The sequence below is a fragment of the Xiphophorus hellerii genome, chromosome 18 (assembly GCF_003331165.1).
Source record: "Xiphophorus hellerii strain 12219 chromosome 18, Xiphophorus_hellerii-4.1, whole genome shotgun sequence".
Lineage (NCBI taxonomy): Eukaryota > Metazoa > Chordata > Actinopteri > Cyprinodontiformes > Poeciliidae > Xiphophorus > Xiphophorus hellerii.
The window spans coordinates 28,088,902-28,110,162 of record NC_045689.1 but is presented as its reverse complement, the minus strand read 5'-3'; the positions used below and the strand labels follow the sequence as shown (position 1 = coordinate 28,110,162).

Below are 21,261 nucleotides of genomic sequence, written 5' to 3'. Positions count from 1 at the left end.
AATTTAAAAAAAGAGAAAACAACAAGAGAGCGAGTCGCGAAACAGAAGTTATCCATCATGCAACCGAGGCGTCCAGCCTGGTCCCCGCTGAGAGGTTTCTCTCCGTTGATGTGAAGGAATGCATATCAAATAGCCTGGAAGACGGTCTGTTGTGCGAGGCACACGTCTGCGCGGATAATCAAAGGGAATTTAAAAAATGGGGCTTTGTAAATAACGGCGTTATGTGACATGGAGGCCTCTTTACATCAATCCCCCCCCTTTTCCCTCACAAAGACCCGATTCAAAAGATCCACAGTCAAAACATGAGCGCAGGTGTCCCTATGAATAAATTACCATATTTACTGTTGCTTCTTCCAGCTTCTGGATCATAGTATTTAAACATCAGAGAGAAAAAGGATGACCTGTGATTAGAACTAAGTCTTTCTCATCTAATTTTTTTATAAAGTCCATGAACACAATGGCTGTCATACCTCTAAATCACCCTCAACTTTCTGGATGATGATTTATATTTGAATTCCCACACTTGTAATTTATACTTATTGGTTGTTTAACTTGCGTCTGGGCTTTTTGGGCATCAGGAGGATGTGAAAGGTGGATATTTGTGCGCTTACCTGTGCTGCTCCACAGCCTGTCTGCTATGCAGCTGGAGGCCACATTCACCACAGCACTGCTGGCCTTGAGTCTGGCCCTCGTGCCTCATTCCTGCTGCAAACTGGCCCAGCCTGCTCAGCAGCTCTCTGTGCAGTAGGCCGTGGTGCAGCAGGCCGCCGTAGGCCCTTGGATCCAGCGGAACGCCCAGAGACGGCGCCACTGAAACGGACACCGGCAGCCCCTCTCCCGTGTGGTTGGAGGCCACGGAGTAAATGGAGGCCAGGTGTTTGTCCGCGATCCCGGGGAAACCGTCAAGAGCGTTTGTCGCTGCTTGTCCCCCGTCTTCGGAGCCCGTGTTCAGCTCTCGGGCGCTGGTGATCACGCTGCCTCTGAGGGGCGTCCCCGGGCCCTCGTCTCTCGGCTGCTCAGACGTGCCAGTTGCCTCCCCTGCGCTGGATGACTTTCCCTCACAGGTTTCGTTCTCATCTACATGCATACGCTCTGATTTGATACTTCTGGCAGGATCCAGGGGCGAGTTGTCGCGAACCTGCTGGGAGCTTTCCATGTCAACCTCAGCGTCTAGTTTGGGACGCCGTTGAGGAGCTGCATCACACTCCGGACCCGGCGACGTTCTTTCCGCCATGTGGTACAGAGCCAAGTGGTGGAGGGCAGTGGGAGTGCCGCATTTTGTTCCATCCTGTAAGGAATGCTTCTTGGACATCAACATATGCCTCCAGTGCCTGGCCCGACCGTGATCGCCATGATCTCCAGAGCTGTGATTCCTCAATGCCACCTCTTCGGTTTCCTCCGCTTGGATGGTCTCGAGCACCTTCAGGCACTGCTCTTCCAGGTACTCTATCTCTAAGATCTCTGCGGCATATAGTAGGTCGTCCAGGTCCTCGGCCGTGGCCTGGAGGGAGGCGGTGTAGGCGTACTCGAGGATCTGCTGAAAGGTCTTAGGAGAGAGGAAGTCTAGGGCATAGCGCAGGCTGCTCCGGTGGAAAAGGATCTCAAACATCTTGCTGGTGCAGGCCAGGACGGTGCGGTGCGCCGGAAACTCCTGGCCGTCCACAGTGATGATCACGTCACACAAGGTGCCAGTCAGGCGCATCTGATTGGCCCGCTGCAGGAGCGTGCCGGAGTGAGTGGGGTTGTTGAGCTGGAGAACACCCATGTTTGTCAGAGCAGTGTCCACTCGGGCCTTTGCTGAACCCACGCATGAGGTGTGGCTGTCCTGCCTTCGTCTTCTCACCTTCAGCCGGTTGTAGCTCTGTGGTTTTGGTGGAGGAGGGAAAACAGAGAATCAATTCTGCCTGATTTACAAACAGAAGCAGCCCAAAGCATTCTCTTTTAATTTATTGTTGAATAGCCCGATGCCCAATGTCCAATGTCTTAAGCATAGTAGCTGTTTTTATACTTAACATTTTTACCCAATACAATTACCTAAACAACAGAATCAAGGAAAAACTGAAACTACACATGGATATTAGAATGACTTGTGATGGTAATTAAAAATTTTTAGATTGTGAAATCAGGATATGGATGTTTTCCTCTACTCTTATTCCTCATTTCAACCATTCCACCTTAAGGTCTCCATGACCTTAAGCATCTGTCCTCTGTCATGTGAGTTGTGACTAGGTACTGCTGTGAGACGCCACCTGACAGGTTTATTATTAGCCAGCAAGGTGTGGATTTTTCACATTTGAAATTTATTGGCCAACAATTTTTGCATTTAATAGCCTGTGATGATATTTAATACTTGGATATTGTGATTATGATATTTTTGATTTATTGTGCAGCTCTAACGTGAGACATCTGATTGGTCAGAAAGTAGAATCAACAGGTCATATCCTAAAAAAAATCAATACATGGATGAAAACTAGGAATACCCACCGTTTGTGTCAGACAGCATTGTATGTTTAGTTTAATCAATCAAATCAATCAAATTTTATTTGTATAGCACATTCCAGCAGCAAGGCATTTCAAAGTGCTTTACATCATATCAAACACAGAAACACAATGCAACACAATGTTTACTATAACATCAGTTAAAGGTTAGTGGCATGTACTTTGAAGCATAGTTAAGGATAATCTTGCAATTTCTTGAATTTAAATGTCAAATTTGTCTGAATGATATTTTTCTCCCATGTTGTCATCCTTATGATAAAAAAACAACAAAGTATTGCCTAGGAAAAGTTTGATTTGTGCATTTCTGCTTCTGTCAATATTAGAAAGCCATTTTTCCTCATTAATTAGATTTTCTTTTTCATTCTTAGGCACATAAATACCAATATACTATGTGACCAATATTACTTTCTAATAGTTATGTCAGATATATAAGGATAAAACTTAGATGACCTGACTGATCTTAATTGGACGAGCCCCCATATCAAATTCTGATCAGGGCGGCTGTGACTCCTTGGACCGCCTCTGCTTGTGTAAAGATTGTTAATTACACTCCAATGGAAACTTTTATCTAAGCTCAATCAAAAGGAATATTTTCTCAGCAAAAACACTAAATATTTAATCACACTCAGTGAAACATGCTTTCCCGAGTGATGTCTTCAGAAGCCTTGTGTGATGCAGCCTCCGTGTTTATGTATTTTAATTAAGAATCAAAGGCAGACAGCAGGTCGATAAGCGCAGAGCAACAGTTTCCATTGCAGGTGATTAGTCTGAGGGCTCGTTGTGAGCGGTCACGTCGCCGTAATAGCGTCTGCATACTGAGAGGTGACGGCTCGATTTGTCAACCTCCTCACACACATCTCTGCTCTCAACAGGTAGGGTTGTTTTCCAACAAACGCCTATAACGGCTGATTATCGGTTAATCTACGCGGCGCACGTGCGCCGGCGATCGTTTAACGCTTCAACAAGTTATCAAAGTCCCCTAAAAATGATTCCGCCTGTGCTCCAGTGCGTAATTTAATCCTTTTGAATCCCAACACTGGTGACACGTCTGACGTTTTCGTGCGTTTACCGGCGCACTTCAGCAGCGCCTCTGCTACTCAACTGACCGCAACACCGGAGCGCATCAGGTGCAAATCCGCGGTCAGTAGCTCAAACGAAGCCCGAGTCTGCGCGCGCTCTTTCTGTCTGCGCTCCTGTGTGTGCGCGAGGGAGCGCATCCTGTCCGAAAATAACAGACCCAGTTTGCTGGAAATGGACCACCGACTCTGAACTGTCAAGTTTTCTAAAATCCCAAACCAGGCAGAGGGATAACTTGTCTCGATGTCCAACCATCTCTTGTGGAGCGAATCCGTTGTAATCTGACCTAAACTGGTTTTATTGACGAAAATATTCCAAACAAATACATATATATATATGTACAACGAACAAGACACTAAAAAGTGTTTGATATGGGAGGGAAATTTTCGATTGGAATAAGATGAGAGAGTCAGGTGTCGGAGCTTTATCTTACCTCCGTTTTCTAAAGTCCTCCGCTGATTATCCAGGCAACCTCATGCTTACACATTTCACAGTACCCGCTCCAAACTCAGCCCTGCTTCAAGTAAGCAAATCATCAGTCTGCCACCAAACGTCAATTTCTCTGAGGGGAGGAAACGGGAGTTCCGAGTTGGGCTTTCAAAATAAAACGCCTTTATCAGAACCACATGTTGAAGCAGTCCGAAGAGGAAAATCTTGATTTTTGAGGCTAAACCTGTAAAAAATGGCAACAATACTTATTATCATGGTTTAAGTTTATGCTACAGGATTGGCTTAAGGGTATTAAATTATTGGCTAAAATTAAAAACCTGGAAAAAGTTGCAGTCAAACCTCAGTATGTGCTGAAAACCAGCTACATCTGCTCTACACACAAGACAAGCAGGTCTGTCCTTTACCTTTATGAACAGATATTTTGCTTCCCAAATGTCCAGTTAATGTTTATTTATCACCTGTCATTTCAGCATTTTTAGGAAGGGTGTCCCAAGATGACATTCATTAGCATGAGGTTGCTTACGAATGTCAACAGAGGTGGATCCATATGTGTCCTGATTAACATACCAGAGTATTTAGAGGTTTGTTATGCTAGCATGCGCGGTCTATGGGCAGACCATCTATTACAGACATTTGGAATCATCTTTCGGGTCAAATATAACTACGCTACGGTTAAAATTTAGCCCAAAACCCCGAGTTTGACACATCTTGGATGGAGTAATGCAGACTAGTGTAAAGCTGTAAAATGTGTAAATTATAAAAAACATTTTCTTTTTTAATTTGAAGACTGGCCTGCATTTCATTTGAATTCAGGGCAAGTGTTAGTTTTCAGTCCATGCTGGACAAAAATTCAACTCGAGCGTGCCACATGTCGGTCTTCTTCCCTTCGTGGCTTTCTTGAAGCGTTTTTTCTCTTGCATTTTTGTTTGTGAAATTAACATAAAAAACTTTCCCTTTGTGTATGAGCTTTTGTTGGAGGGCACCAAGAATAAGACAACGTAAAAATGTCTTCAACTGCAGGAAATACGACGTGACGGCTGAGGTTTTTAATTTCTAACATTTGACCTCGAGATGATGACACCGCCCTCAGAGATTAGACTCATCCTGGCTGTGGCATCTTGGGTATTTGGTGCTTTAGGCCACATTCTCCCTCATTCACTTCTGACGCTATCCTCTGCTCCTTGTTTTACTGTCAGCCATCTGAAGATACATTCAAGAAACATATGAGAGAATAAGACGAAAACCATTTTTTAAAGAAAAGATAAATCCAGCCAGTTATTGGATACTCTAGGATTACTCTTACCGTGTTCTATTTTAATATTAGTTCAACAAAAAAAAAAGAAGAAAAAACACACTTTAGCTTCCAACTTAATACATTTTTAACACAAAAGTTACAATATTTTGCTCACCTAAAATTGCAGAGAAGCATTTTAAGATTTAAATTAATATATGAATGTTCTTCAAGAGTAAAAAGATAAAGTCGAACCTTAACATTCTCTTCACAAACTGAGAGCTCAAATATGTTTTAGTCCATTAAATACAAATCTGTTAAAAAGCGAAGCTGATTTTAAGCTTTTTTTTAGATGATGGTTATAACTTGGAACCTTGCCACGTATTAAAATTAGTTCATTACAGATTTGAAGGTGAAACAAACATTATTCAGCAGAAAATGTGAAAATGCAGAAGTTGTATGTAAAAGAATAAAAAACCAAACAGATCTTTATTCATTTTAGTATCGATATCCTTCATAAGTTGTTTTATTAAAATAAGATATTTTTTTTTCAAGTTTTAGTTTCCTCTAATTTTTTTTATTTTAACACAGTGAAACACTGGCATTTTTATTTCGTGTCATCGTACCCAACATGATTGTGAGATGCGCCTTGTTGCTACTTTTACATTTCGACTTATTTTTTGTTAAACTGCGGAAGAATAAAATGATAAATGCCATCGTATTAATTTATTTATTAGCTAACTTTAAGGATCTGTGGTGTTCATGCGTGGGTAACAATGGGCATGATTGTATTTAGTGACATTTTTCTCTCCAGTTAAAGCACGTCTCTTGCTTTACTCTGTAGTGGGCTCTCCTGCTTCCTGTGCCGGTGGGTAGCTTGACCGGCTGTGAGAACGTCAAGGCTCGTTTCTCCATCACAGTTTCTGTCAGACGGATCTCCAGGACATCAGAACTGGCAACAGAGTGAGGAAATCCAGAAATCAAAAGGTGACAGTCCCTCTAATCAGTCGCCGTCATCTTGAGATTGTTTAAAAGTGGAATCATGCACATCAGTTAATGAGAGCTTTAGTCCATCGACAACAGCAACAACAAAAGGACCGTGCCAAATTTACCAGGACAGGTTCATTTCTGACAGGCTGAGGGTGTGTAACGGAGCCGTGTCTCTATCTCTACGGGGAAATAAAACTTTATGTAGAGTAAATAGATAAAGAGTGGCTGAAAGTGGATTCCAGGCCGTGTCGGTGTGTTTGTTGACGCTCTGTTGACACAACACAGGTTATGTCACAACAGATACTGAAGGGGAAGGAATGCCACGTGAAAATATCAAGGCCCCTACTGGAACATAGTTTGGACATCTGAGCCTGGATGTATCAAGTTTGTTCCTGCACAAACACATTTTCAAAGAGTAACATGGATTAGTTTGCAGCCCAGCGTCTCTCTCTCTCTCCGAATAAAACCTTCTGATAAGTTCTGAGGAGGAAGACAACCTGCTTGGTCTGTAACATTTCAGTAAGTAATTCAGGGTGTTTTGTCGTGTAGAAGGAGAAATTTGGAGAGGGGGGGGGGACGCCATCACTGCCATCTGCTGTCCAACCCGTGTCACTGCATAAACACGAGAGTAGAAAATAAAATGGCGAGTGACAGAAAAATTGGAAAAGGATCCAGAAGTTAATTTATTTCAGGAAATTCATACTGATTGCATTCAGTAGTTATATTTCTCAAACATTTCTGATATATTTGACTTACAGCTAATAAAAAAAGCTGGCTTACAGCTAGAATGATTCCTTCAATTTATTTTTTTTTAAATACAGAATTGCACACAATTATGGGTAGAACTGGTTACTTGGCAGTTATCCAGCAAACACCCTTGATAGCAAGAACAGACTACAAAACGTCACTGGTGAAGGAGCTGGCGGACTACAGGGTCATATGTCAAAGAATATTGATCAAAACTTGAGAGAGGGAAAAAAAAACATTATTCTGACATCCAGAGTCTAGAGGAAGAGTGGAGAGGTCCAGAAAGATGATTTGGGGAACCATGTTCTTTGCTGGTGTTGGTCCAGTGTGTTTTATCAAGTCCAGAGTCAGTGCAGTCGTCTACCAGGAAATTTTAGCATATTTTATTCTTCCCTTTGCTGGCGAGCTTACACAGATGCTGAAACCATCTGCCAGCTTGATTTGACAACTTGCCTGACCTAAAATCCGAACGCAAGATAAGGTACTGCACAACGGGAAGGACACCTTCCAGTAATGGAGGCAAGTGAAAACCCCCTTATTAAAGTAACCTCCAAGCCACTGGTTATGAACGCCTCCAGGACACACTGCATGGATGCAGTAACACATGCAGAAACAGCTGTGACTAATTACAGCACATGTAGTGTAGCGTATGCGTACAAAGCCACATCTTTATAGACGTGATTTTTGGTCTGGTGTTCTAAAACCACGATAAAAGAAATGTGTGTAATGTTTCCCTTTTGAATATTATTGAAAAGTTCATATTTTTTATTGAATCAATTTGCAAAGTCGACAGCTTTATCTCTCCGTTTGTGCTCTAATATTTTCTACCACACTTTGTTCTTCCACTCACCTTTCCATCGAAACACTTGGATGCAGTTCTCTTAACAGCCACAGTTTTTCTGTAAATCCTAAACCTTATGAATGCTTGAAAAATATCACTGTTTGTAATGGAAATATGAGTATCATTCTCGAACAGAGTGCCAGAATTCAGATTTATTGACACGCATCTGTAAGTAAATAAAAAAAATGTAAATACAAATAAGCTAGGAGAAAATTGGATTCGGAAACCATTTTTATTTTGTAAATGGGTAATCGCTCAGGCTGTACACTGATGTTTTCTGAGTTTCACCCAATAAAAACAGTTAGGAGCATCCAGAGGTGAGAGAGCGAGGTGACGAGAATGAAGTGGGATGAGAAGAAATCTGTACTCTGTTCTTTCTGGAATTTACATTTGATGTCTGAAGCTTCATAAAAAAACAACACATGACTTGTTCTGCTGTTTCAGGTGGCTCACCTGCTTCCCGCCCAACGGGATTCCTCAACTCATCAGGCAGCTGCTCTCGGTGAGTGATTCTTATACAAAAAAAAAAAAGACGATAATATTTAAAACCAATAAAAATAAATAAGATTAATCCCAACGGCATATCAGAAAACACGGACGGGGGAGAAGTAAAAAACTTTGTGTAGTTATGCCAGAAGAAGCTCCTCAGGGAATACACACTGGTTCAATATGAGAACAGGTTTCTCCTTTACAGACAGAAGCACATACCTGTACCTCGTAGTTTATACGTTATGAAGCACTGACTGAGTTCATGCCAAAGCTCAAAAACACCTTCCCTCACTACAGCCGGCGATTATATAGCGCTGTGACCAGAGATGGACAGTTTTTATACACTACACTTGTTATAATGACCACACTCCATGTGCTTTTTCGTCTAATATTACACCAAATAAAAAAATTAGGCTCCCTCACAACAAAGCTATACAGGTTATCATACAAACTGATGACGAGACAGTCTACTGACACACGGGTACAGTGCACGAGTTTGCAGGCAGGGATGGGGAGGGGAGAGGAGTCGGTCGTTTTTGAATAGTACAAAATGCTTGTTCTTTTTAGTTTTTCCTTCTTCTTTTGGTGTTTCAAAGCAAATCTCCAAATTTATGGAGCCAGAGCTGTGATCTCCACACACGTCAAGGAGATAAACCGTCTTCGTCCTCCGAACAAATATCGTTATTCAGCTGGCGGTCTCGTGACATTCACTTGAATTTGGAAGTTGTTTTTTTTTCCTCCAAACACTTGGCTTTAAGTCAGCTGTTCCGCTGGCGTCTCTCATCTCCGGGACGTTCCTTTTTTTTCATTAAACGCATGGTATCGTGAATATTTAACAGCACTATTATAAGGCAGTGACAGAGTAAGTTTGACAAATTGGTCCATATCTGATCTGATCATGCACACTGTTGCATCGTAGAATATTTCCCTCCTGCAGCTGCAGCCTTTTTTTTTTTCATTATTTACCAAAACAAATACTTTGCCTTGCAAAAGTGACAATCCCTCTTGATGGTTTTTTTTTTTCACATTTTGATACAAACATTAACGGATTTTGTTAGTTTTTGAGACAGATTAACACAAAGGTGTGCATAATTGTGAAAAGTACAAGTTACAACATACATGGCAGTGGTGTCCAATTTTTCCCCCCCCAGGGGTCAAAACTGGCAAATTTATTAAATAATTTTTTTTTTCTTTGTTTTTCCTGCTCAACATTGTGAAAGCTACATATCATTAAATATCAAAAACACAAAAAGGGCTTCAGACTGTTGCCTTATTAAAAGAAAAAACAGACAGTGTTCAAATGTCTTATGTCATCAACTGTTTTGTTACCATGTTCTTAACTGAACAGAATCCTTTCAAGGACCGTGAAAGGCCCCCAGGCCACACTGTGGACATCCCCCATAAATGACCAATCTAGCAACAACACTAGTCCGACTCTGCAAACGACTCAAGACATAAGTGGAGGTTCACCTTCTAGCAGGAGACCAAACTTATAATCAATGATTCTCTCCATCTGAACTGACTGAGTTCGAGTTTTTTTTGCAAAAATACTGTTGTCACTGTGTGCAGAAACGATAGAGCTATACCTAAACAACTGCAGCGAAATATGATTCTACACGGTTTATGAATCAAGTATGGTTGAATACAAATAAATGCCATGCAGTCTTGGATTTAGAAAAAAGAAATTGAACATCATGAAATCCGTCTCAAGATTGTGGTCGTAACAAAATGTGAAAACGTTCAGGCTTGTGAACACTTTTGCAAGTCACCGCACGTCTAAACGCTGAAGTCGGGGCCTCGGTTTATCAATTTAAAAATCCCTGTAACAGACACAGTGAAAACTTTACAACCACTTGCAGGTCAGACATGCAGAACAAGCTACTTAGAGACTATCCCACAAAAAGTCAAATAATAATAATAATAGAAAAAAAACAAGTTTAAGTTTTGCACAATAGAACAATAAAATAAGAAAAATAATTTCTATATATATATTTATATATATATATATATAGTCCTTTTCTCCTACGTTTATATTTCTCATAATATTCCAGTATTCGTGAGTAGTTGGCAAAACTACGCACGTCTTTATTTTATTTTTTTTAAAGTTTCACACATTTACGAGGCGGTCCTTTTGTAAAAGCAGAAGTGTCCGGACTGGTTACGTAAAAATGAGAATTAAAAATAAATACATCTCTTATGATCTAAAGATAAAACTCTGCAGGGTGTGGTAAGCATTTAATTAACGAAAACAGTCAGAGTGCGCGCTAACCGATCCACGGAGGTGTGTGGCGTTAAGTGCGTTAAGGGCACTAAAAATAAAAGCTTTTCCTGTCACTGCTGCTGTACAGCGCGACTGGGCGGCGGAGGGAGAGAGAGGGGATTTTTTTTTTTTTTTTTGCGTTTCCCAGTTGGCCCATCATACTTTGCTCTCTGTCGTGTTTGTCTGTATGACACTGTTGTGTGCCGAAGTGATCAGGGGGTTTGGTAGGTCTCCCTCCTCCAGTTTGCTTTTCTCATCAGCAAATATCTTCCTGCAGTGAAAAAGGAGACAAAGTTTAAAATTAGAACTGTTAACGTGTGCGTGGTAAAGGCGGGGGGAAAAAAAAAAAAAAAGAAAAAAAGGAAATCCCAGAAAACAAAACAGGTTTCTAGAAACAAACAATACCCAATATGTAAGATGACGCCGCAGTTAAGACGTCGTCTTACATATTTCTTCACCACCTTGACACGGTCGGATAAAATAAACAGATAATGACATTCCCACATCCCAAACTGACTCTCTTCCCTAAAATCAAACGTTGAACAAATGTATAATAATAATCAGCTTGGCTTTGTTTTTACTTCTGAGCATTATTAATAGAAGAATAAAAGCGCCCCAGGCTTGTTACAGAATGTCCCCGCTTCCATTTGAAGCCCATTTTTTATCCGTCAGCAGCTCACAGGAACAAACACCAGTTGGAATCTGTCGATACTCTGGATAAAGGTTTGAGGAAATGCTTGAAGGTATGGAATTAAAGCCCGAACTGATGCGTCTTATTATTATGACTAGAAAGGCATTTCAAACATAATATGGCTCATATTGCTGTTTAAGTGATGGTTTTTATGCAGATGATTAATAGAAATGCGACCTCTGGTTGCTAAGAGAGTGCTTTGTTTTTGAAGACAATGTTGTTGTTGTTTTTTTTAAAAAAGGTAATATTTGCTTTGATGTGTTTTATTTTCTACACTCATACATATTGCCTGTTTTATGTATATAAATGACATCCCTTCTATTCATGTTAGTTGCAGTTTAAAAAATAAATCATTTTAGATGTGGAAAATGTAAATCTAAAGAAGAAGCATTAGGTTGAGTTCATGTCAAAGTCAATATTAATAAAAAAATAATCTCCAAAATTTGAAGTATGATATATTTATGTCGAATGCTGTTATTTACAGCTCTTAAAGCTGCATAAGAATAACTTTTATTAAACGATTTTTCCATATTTGGTAAAATTGTGCAAAATGAGACAATCTGTGAAAAATATCAATCTCCTCTAGTTCCTCCCCGTGGTATTCCTGCCCTCCGTAGGAATACACCGTTCATGATACAGGCTGTGATTACTTGCATCATTGTGATTTCTTGCTTTTGTAGCTTTGATAAATTTGCCAAACTCTAAAAATTCTCTCCCCACATTTTCATATTTAAGTATTTCTATGTAGAATTTTGAAGAAAGAGATGCGTTTCATGCCATTTGGAGTAAGGATGTAACAATCCTTTCCAGATACACTGTAGATAACCTGTGATCTTTAAATCTCATCTAAATGAATCGCAGCAGGCAGACGTTCTCAGATGTCACACTATCCATTATGGGTAATCGCTCTGAAAATTACAGCACTTTTTGCGGGCAGTTGATATTTTTGTATCTCCCATAATAAATGGGGAGAAAGGTCTGGGACAAACAATTGTATCATTTCCAGACAGTGTTAGCTTTGCCACACTTGGACTTTAAAAATCCTCGTTTGCTTTAAAAAATAAGTTTCTTTTTAAATGTTGTAGGAACCCTGTTATTCTTTACATTTTTTAAAAAGCAAATAAATATAGATGAGTCAAGTTTTGTTGTTTCTAAATTGAATAATATTTTTTTAAAGTATCACTTTTGCTAATTAATACACAAGGTATGATTCAATCATCTTGAATTCATTGTTGAACATGACCTAAAATCTAGATTTTTATTTTAAAGAAAAACAAACCAGATTCTTAAACACTGTACTTGGTGACAGTGTTTTATGTATTTACCTGAAATGGCTTTTTTTTTTTTTTAACTTGTTTTAATTTTCATTATTGTCATTGGGTTCTTATTTACTTTGAAATCTCTTTTGGGATTTTTTTTGGTTGTTCTGACTTTTTTTTTTTTTGGTGAAAAACAAAAATGCACAATAAAATTGTTCAAAGCAAATTAAACCCGTGATTTCCTGACCTCAGAGTAAACTAGAGCTATTTGAAGAGGTAAATCCTGCTGCTAGTTTGTAAATTAGTCAGTAACGATGTCTACCATTCTTAAATTAAATTAATGGGTTCCAGATTTTGATGTGTGGAGTCACATCATTGTGGGCCTCAGCTTTGAAAGCACACATGTGATTTAGGCTCTGGATGTGCTAATAAACATAACTGAATCCTTCTTTAACTTTGTTTAAAACTGGATGTGCATATCCAGATTGAGCTTAGATAAACGGGCAGCATTATGTGTTTTCCAGGCCCATTGTGCCATTTTATAGAACAATCAAGTAACTGGTAAGTTCTAAAAAATGCTCTGTATATATATATCAAATATGACAAAAATAATTTTACTTTGTAATTTATCGCCTTGAAATTGGGCGCCTGTTGCTTTAAAAACTCCTGCTCTTTCTGAAACTCCGCCTTTAGGAAGTCATCACAACATCACTCCTCTATTAACCATATAACAACATTTTTACCAGCGTTTTACTGAGAAGTAACTCGAATAATGAGCTCGGCAGATGTGCAGTTCCACCAGGTGTTTGCTAATTGCTACTGGCTAGCCTGAAGGAGCTGAGTGGGGGAATCACAGGGAATGGGTGCTCCATGAGGCAGACGTTTGGAAGCTTGGAAACTGTGTCTCAAAGGCCGCGCTAGGTCCATCCAGGCGGTTTTGCACAGCTGAATGGTTGCCACTGCAAATTAAATGATCTCTCAAACATGCATGACAGAATCAAGGCGACACTCCAGGCATGTTTTTGATGAGGCAACAACATTATAACATGATGTAAAGCCCAAAAGCTGATTTTACATAAAACTGCCCCTTTGACAACTTGCAGTTCTAAAAACTTGCTCAACTACTCTTAATGTTTTGCTTCCAAATTACAAACCCCACAATGAATAACTGTCGCCCACAGGCAAAGAAAATGACAACCATCAGATCACTTCTATCTGCAACATTCCACTAACAAATAAAATTCACCCCAATGTCATTACCACAGTTTACCATTGCAATATCTGATATTGTGTGGTCAATGGCAAGATGCGGTGGTGAATGAATGAGCATACAAGTTACACGCACTCTCACACGAACGACACACGCACACAGATAAACCTCTAGAGGGAGCCGTACTCATCGTAGACAGGAGGCGCGGTCTTGAGAGTCTCTGAAGCCTCCAGAACTGGGCCTGAGGGAGGGAAGTCTGCTTGGTCTCCGCTGGGCAGAGAGGGGGCGGCGGACGGGCTCTCTAAGCTAATCAGGTCTGAGAGGGGCCGGGAGGGTCTTCCTGCGCCGTTTCTCAGCTCTAACTCTAAATCAGCATTTTTGTGCACTGCGTCCGGAGCCGTTAAGTCGTACAGGTCTGACCCCGGCGTGAGGAGGTCGTTCGGGACTGCCGAAGCGATCGCGGTGATGGGTAAAGGAGAGGGGACGTCTGCCAATAGAGTGATGGGATTTTTGAAGTGTGGATCTTCGACGGCATTGTGGATATCTGAAGGAGTGTTAATCGGAGCGGGTTTTGTTGTGGGGATGTTGTTATCGGTTGGATTATCTGTGTCAAAGTCAGTAAAGGTGTATGCGGTAGAATCTGGAAGACTAGGTTTAGACTCTGGGGCTGGTTTTGGGGGGGCAGTGTTCGCTGTAGCGGCAGCAGTTTGTGCCGGCGTCTCTTTGCTTAAGGCCACGGCGTTGGCCCGTGGAGTGGGCTTGTTGACCGGTGGGCTCGGCGCAGGTTTCTTGCCATCTGGAATGAGAGGAGGAGAAGACACGGCGAGAGGGGAAACCGGTGGACTGTTTTTAGCATTCAGAGCAGCGAGTTTGGGAGAGTGTCTGCGCTTTGGCGGTATTGGCGTTCCAGACTTTTGAGGCCTACACTGTTCGGGGGTGGCAGGAGGATTGCTAGTCTTCTCCGGCTCTTCTGAGGTCTTACTCCCCCTCTCCTCGAGCAACGGTGCCATTTTGGCTTCGACGGCAGTCGAGGAGACCACGGGGGTCGGCGGGGCCGTGTTGGACTCGGGGGTCGGCGCTGGAGCAGTGAGCGGGGTGGGCGAGGGCTCGTTGGCCAGGGTGGACAGGCTGCAAGTGAGTGTGGTGGTCTCGCTAGAGGGGCTTTCCTGAGCAGGATCAATGGTCGCGGTGGCTGTGTCTGAGTTGGTGGCTATGGAGGAAGGGGTGTCCAGTGCCAGAGAAGCCACCAGCCTGAGAGAGCAGGGAGAGAACAGAGACACACAGACTAGACACCAGGGTGACTGTGACAAGAGGAGGGGTGAACCGAACGACAGCATGCGGAGGGATTAGTTGGCTTCAGAAAGTCACACAAACAGAGACAAAAGCAACTGAAAAACAGCAACTATTAAGCTTAGCAAGAAACAGAAAACAAAAAGGGGGCATCATGCTGTGAGTGAACATTAAAGGATACATCCCATACACACACCAACATGGAGTACACTGACTACTCAACTAATGTACTTAAAAGGCACCAATCTTCCTAATGTGAACTACAGCACCACACTGAACCACCTTTAAGGGTTAAACAGTACCAGTGACAATCAAGTTCTGCATTTTTTCTACAGTTTTTTGCTTTTTCTTCCATACTTCTGGTATGAGATGGCTGGCTGAGGCTGTCAAATGGCTTTATGAATTGACCACACTTGGGGAGAAAACAAAGCCTTTTTGTGTCTTTTACTGGTATTGCTTCAACCTTCACATAATGAGACAGAAAATCTCCAGAGCTGGAGCAGAAACACAAAGTACGGTAATCCCCTTTGACCGGGAGGAGGAAAGGAAAAGCAACACAATCCAGTGGACTCCACTCAAGAATGAACTAAACTTTTCTACAGGTTGAAAAGGCGAATTAAGTGTTGTTAAATAAGACGATTCTTTAAAGTGGAGTGCAATGTCAGACAGTTAAGAAAACCTTTGCGTAAAAGTTGCTGAGTGCTATTTGTCTGTTATTTACTCACTCTGGCTTTGTGAGAGGTGTAGTTTCGTTGGGCTCCATCGGTCCGGCTGCGTTGTGATTGGCTGTGCACTCATCCTCTGTTCTGACTTCCACTATGGGCTCTTTGGACTCGTCTTTCCTATAAGGTCGACAGGGCGGCGTTATTACAATGGCAGCACATGATGGGCTGGCCAACATTTTATTTTACTGGCTTAGTGTGAGAAGATGCAACGAGAGCTGTGAATCTAGTATTTCCGATTCTGTCATTGCATATACTGGATGAGTCAGTAGAGTTGATGAGACGATTGATTTTCACGACACAAGAGGCATGTGTATGTTTTGATTTGTTAAAGGAAAAATGGTTATTTAGATATCATTTGAATGTTAAGTATTCAGCATTTTGTATGTAGATGGTTCAGTTCTGTTGGGCAGTAAACTTGTACTCATGCCTGATGGACGCAAAAACGAAAGCTAGTTAAGGTAGTACGGGTGTATTAGCAGCTACAGATTTTACAGTTTTTGAACTTTTATTTCTTATTTCGGAAAAGCCTTGTAGAACAAATCAATTAAATTCTAAATGTAATAGAAAAGGGCATCTGTGTCATATATACATACACCAGGTCAACAGGAAGTCATCCATTACTAATATGACACTTTCAAGTGTAAAATATAAATACATAATTAAATGACTTCATAAATGTACATGAATTAAGTACAATTTTACAACTTATTAGTGTGAACTAAGTTAAAAATATAAACACAGTACCTGGGAAAAAAAATAGCTGGTGCGTATTTTTCTCTCGCTCAGAGCTGGCATATTAAACAAATTAGCGAAATCAACTTAAATGTGATCTTTCACACTCACACGAAAGCAGCTTTGCCCTCTTCCAACACGTGCCCTTTCGTCCCCGTGCCTGATTTTCCACACAGGCACATGATAAGGCCACATTTGTTGACAAAGTAACAAGTGACATCCACCGCTAGCAGCAGGAGTAGAAATACTACAACAAGGATTCCTGCCCAGAGTATGATGTTCATGAAGATCGGGCCCTCATCACCCAGATCTGCCAGACAAGAGACACAACGCAGAGCAGTGAGAAACTGGAGCGAGATGCACAACAACATAAACCAGCCAAATTAAAGTGCTACAAAGCTACACGAGCTTCAAATGCTTGTATGAAAATAAAGAACGTACCTGCTGAGGAGTGCTTACCGACAAGTTGCCTTGAATTGATTTTGAACATGAGTCAGCAGTGTGTGAGTTGTTTAAATATTCCTCTAATGTTAATCGTGATGAATGTGCATTTCATATGAAAAGATCTGTTTTAAGGGGACAAAATTATGTACATATTTTTTTCATTTTCAAGCAATTTATTTGGTATTAGAAAAACAAGCAAACCAAAGTTTACAGTGTTGCTGGTTACATGCGGGTCAACATTTCCATTTCCAAAAAAGAAAAACCTGCCGAGTCTTTACTCTTCATCTAAAACTATCTTTAGTTGTTACGGACTTCTTATGCAATATTTTAATATGTACATCAATCACCCATAACATTATGACTACTGACAATTAAAGCAACTAACACCCTGCACAACATAGTGTTCTGCTTGGAGAAACCTGCTTTCTCACACACACAAACATGTTATTTTGAATATGTGCAATCATTTTTTTTTTTTTTTTGCAGATGACTTAATGTTTTATATGAGTGGGGTTTATTCGCATGAATTAAATTTTGATTATACAGATTATTGGCCAAATTAGCCATGGGTCGGTATGCAGTTTTCATATGGCAAATTTCAGTAAACATTTGTCACATGGTTTTGAAACAAAAAGATATCTAGATATAATCACATATGTAAAACAGAACTGAAACAATTATTACTGTTACTCCTGAAATAATAGACAATTGATTACACTTATGTTATCAATGATATTTGTGTTTTTGTTGTGATGCACAGATTTAAATGTAGGTATGGAATAAGTACCTCATACATGTAGTGATATATGTTTATTGTGCAGAACATCGTTATAAACTGTTAGCTGCTTAACAGACATCCCAAATTCAATTTGAAAATTCATAACATGAGTGTGTGGCAACAGTTAAATTCCCACATGATTAGTTTTTACAACCTGAAGTACTTCTAAATGCTTTCTTTAAACTTATTTTATTGACACTGCACAACAACATGCGGGGGAGGAGCTGTGCTACTTTACTTTATATTCCATACAGATCAAAAGAACTCTGGCAATTTCTACCATAATAAGTGCTTCAAACCATAGAAGTGGTACGATGGGGGCTTTCTTTTTTTTTTTGATGAATCCTTTTCTCAGATTCATCAAAAGTAATTAAGATTTCGACCTACGTAACCACTGCGATTCACAGATTTTTGATTCTGCACAACAGAGAAAGATTAATTCAGTACAAAAAGTTTAAACGGCTGTTTGCTTGCTTTGCTTGATCCAGATCAGTAATTTTACCAATTTCGAAAAAGTAAGAGTGCATGAAATATCAGCACTAGTAGCAGTATAGGAATGTTTTAGTATATCGATATCGGTCTGAAATAAAACCGGGCCAATATTAACTAATATTTATTGTCATATTGCTGTTTGTTTCTGGTGGGGTGTTGGTCATGTGGTATTTGTTTGATAGTGATGCAGCAGAGGATTGTGGGAGGTTATCTGCAATAATTTATATTGGCCCAAATGTTCACATTGGTGCATCCTTATCAAATAGTTAACAGGCTCTCCATGGCAGAATTATTTTTTGACTGATTCAAACATTTCTGTTTGAAAAAAGATGTTCAAATGATCAGTTGTAAAAACAAACAAAAAAAAAACTTGCTGCCTGTAAAATATTTATTTTAGTGCACAACCTCGTCTTATACAAAAATTCCCTAAAACAGACCCATGCCCAAAGTAAATATGTCTGCCAAGTTATAAAACAACTGCAAAAAAGTATAGCCTAGGTTCTGTTTAGTTTATTCCTGGATTCTACAGGTTGGGCATGGATTAAGTTAGTGAATTTGAACACAGCAATCTCCATAAAATGCATTTAATCATAGTTAATCTATGATTTAGGAACGGGTCAGTTACTTTTCCAAGAGGGTCGGTAGCTTTCATTATCTGAAAATATACATGTGGCGAAATGGATAAAACAGAATAAATCTGTGACTTTCTCACAGCACTGCAGCTGAATGAAGCACCTTTCACATATAAATATATAAAAAACATCACGTAACTTTTGTGGACATCAGATTAAAAGCACTTGCACAAGAGAAAAAAATCTTATTAATCTGCACAAAAATAAATGCTCTCTAATATTTCAGTAAACATTTTGTGAATCTTTGCCAATATAAACGATAAAAATATTTGAGTTCCCCCCCCACGGCATTGTCAGTGTTATTGTTCCAAACCTCTAGAGTTCAATTTTATGAATCACAATATAATACAGTGTTTATGTAAACAGACAGGTTCAGTACTCGGTGCTCACTCGAATCTAAGTGCTATGTTTTGTTTTAAAAAAAAACAAAAAAAAAACTTTTATCATAACTCCACATCTGTTCATAACTGTAAACTGGCAATCCTCTGCGTCAAGTGCTGACGGCTAGCTGTGCTAATGCTGAGCAGAGTGAATCTGTGGGAGGCGAAGGTTTTCCACTGCCTTTGGTTCATTGAGTCTGTCTGTTCTGAAACCACACAACAGCCTTCTCGCCACCACGACAGAGGTGGCGAGACAGATGCGCATCTGTCATGGAGAAAGTCCGCTATAGTGGCTAAAAGCGTCCATTAAAAAAAAGAAAGCCAGGCCAGAGAAAAGGCAGGCTCTCCTCCGTCGTTACGATGTAGATCCCAAACATAAACTACGACAGCAGAAGCGCAATGACAAGGGGCGAGATGAGTAGTACCAAAGTGTATGTCACAGATGAGCTGCCCTGAGTGGCTGTGGGTCGAGACAGCACAAACCAGACCAAAACGCACACAGGTCGGGACGAACATGTTCACGTGGGCCCACCACACGAATATCCAGGATCAGGAGAGAGAGCAGGAACAATGAGCGAGGAGATGAAAAGAGAGAAAAAAAAAATAAGAGGAGGAAATGAAAGCACAATAAACAGGAAAAAAAAGAGAAGGGTGGGGAAAACAGAGAAAGAGAGAAAGAGCGTGAAAAAAATGTTTCAGCTCTGAAAACCAAAGGCAAAAAAAAAATTAAGAAAAAAATGATTTCTCACATTTGAGGGAGAAAAAAAAAGAAGCAGCAACACATCAAAGCAAAAGCACATCACAAAAGGAGGGGGAAAAAGCACACTGTGTTGGCTGGATGGGTGACTCAGTGGCGGTGAGTGGAAAATGCTTTAGTTTGGGAAATAAATTAGAAAAAAAAAAGTGAGAGGAAGACATAATGGCCTGCTGCGATACTTCAGCGAAGCGCTGGACAGGGTCTACCACTTGAAGGGAATTTGACAGGCTGTGTGGGTTTTCTACCGTTAGTAACAAGCTGCTTCGGCTGCAGTTAGGACCTCATGAACATGTTAATTAAGAGTTATACAAAAGACTCCTCTCAGAGGAAAACTATTTCATCTACTTGGTTAAAATTATACACAGGTTAAGGGGGAAAAACGGGATCGGAGGAAATCGTCCTCCTGTGAAACACAAACTCAAGCTTATTCAGCCACAGTTTTCAAAAACAATAAATAAAATAATCATTTTTATCCAACTTGGACATACTGTATATACCAGCTATGAGAAAGTATTTCACCTCATAAAGAGTTTTGGTTTTTGATTTTCTGCCACTCCACAAATGTTTCAGATCATTAAGTTTCAGTATCAGACAAAGACGCATCCAAAAAAACCCCAAAAAACAACAACCCAGTAAGCAGTTTTTAACTCTTTATTTAATATATTAATAGAATAGGAGAAGGTTATGCAACCCAACCTGGCTCTGTGTGGTAGCATGGCCGTCTGGGGCAGCTTTGCTGCTTCAGGGTCTGGACAATTTGTAGGAATTGATAGAATTCTGAAATCCTGACGAATGTTTGGCCATCAGCTTGTGACTTTAGGCTAAAGGATACTTGGGTTATGCAGCACAACAATGATCCAAAGGAAACCAGCAAGTCTGTCTCTGAATGGCTCAGCCAAAGCCAGAGTTAAATCCAATTAAGATGATGTGGCAAGACATTAAACAGATTCTTCATACTCCAAAATAGTTTAGATTGGATCTGACCCGACTAATTAACTTTAATTTAAGAGCCCGAATTAAACCTGACATGTTTTAAAGATTTTTGTTTTCTTTCGTTTTTAGATTTTAACGTCTTCCAGCTCCATCTTGTCGCTTGTTGTAATCACAGGGTGAGTCAAGAATAAATCATCTGGGATGTGTGGTTGATAGGATCCTATCTGCACTGCTGCTTGAGCAGAGCCGCATGCAGTGTGCTGCGCTTGTTTAAGTCTGATGACTTTTTCCTCATCAGGTTAAACTATCTACTCTTCTACTCTCACTGTAAGTAGATTACCACAACCTTATATT

At 40.4% G+C, this 21,261-nt stretch overlaps 2 protein-coding genes across 14 annotated transcripts in view; both read right to left on the bottom strand.

The window, feature by feature from the left end:
* Positions 1 to 4,132, bottom strand: part of zbtb16b (zinc finger and BTB domain containing 16b) — a 33,127-nt gene extending 28,995 nt beyond the window's left edge. The window contains exons 1-2 of the mRNA XM_032545458.1: positions 4,010 to 4,132; positions 612 to 1,861 (exon numbers count right to left, since the gene is read on the bottom strand). Of these exons, the coding sequence (XP_032401349.1) occupies positions 612 to 1,765 (1,154 nt within the window). The 5' untranslated portion in view covers positions 1,766 to 1,861; positions 4,010 to 4,132. The remainder of the gene's footprint in view (positions 1 to 611; positions 1,862 to 4,009) is intronic.
* A 3,916-nt stretch (positions 4,133 to 8,048) lies between these two features.
* ncam1b (neural cell adhesion molecule 1b) overlaps positions 8,049 to 21,261 on the bottom strand; it is a 110,596-nt gene continuing 97,383 nt past the window's right edge. For 9 of the 13 annotated variants that reach the window (XM_032590459.1, XM_032590470.1, XM_032590460.1 and 6 more), the window contains 4 exons: positions 16,603 to 16,801; positions 15,760 to 15,876; positions 13,931 to 14,995; positions 8,049 to 10,855 (listed from right to left, as the gene is read on the bottom strand). In XM_032590459.1, coding sequence (XP_032446350.1) covers positions 10,741 to 10,855; positions 13,931 to 14,995; positions 15,760 to 15,876; positions 16,603 to 16,801 — 1,496 coding nt within the window. In that variant the 3' untranslated portion in view covers positions 8,049 to 10,740. Of the gene's footprint in view, positions 10,856 to 13,902; positions 14,996 to 15,759; positions 15,877 to 16,602; positions 16,802 to 18,826; positions 19,678 to 21,261 lie in introns of those variants that run through there. The other 4 variants (XM_032590465.1, XM_032590466.1, XM_032590467.1 and 1 more) reach the window with 4 other exon arrangements.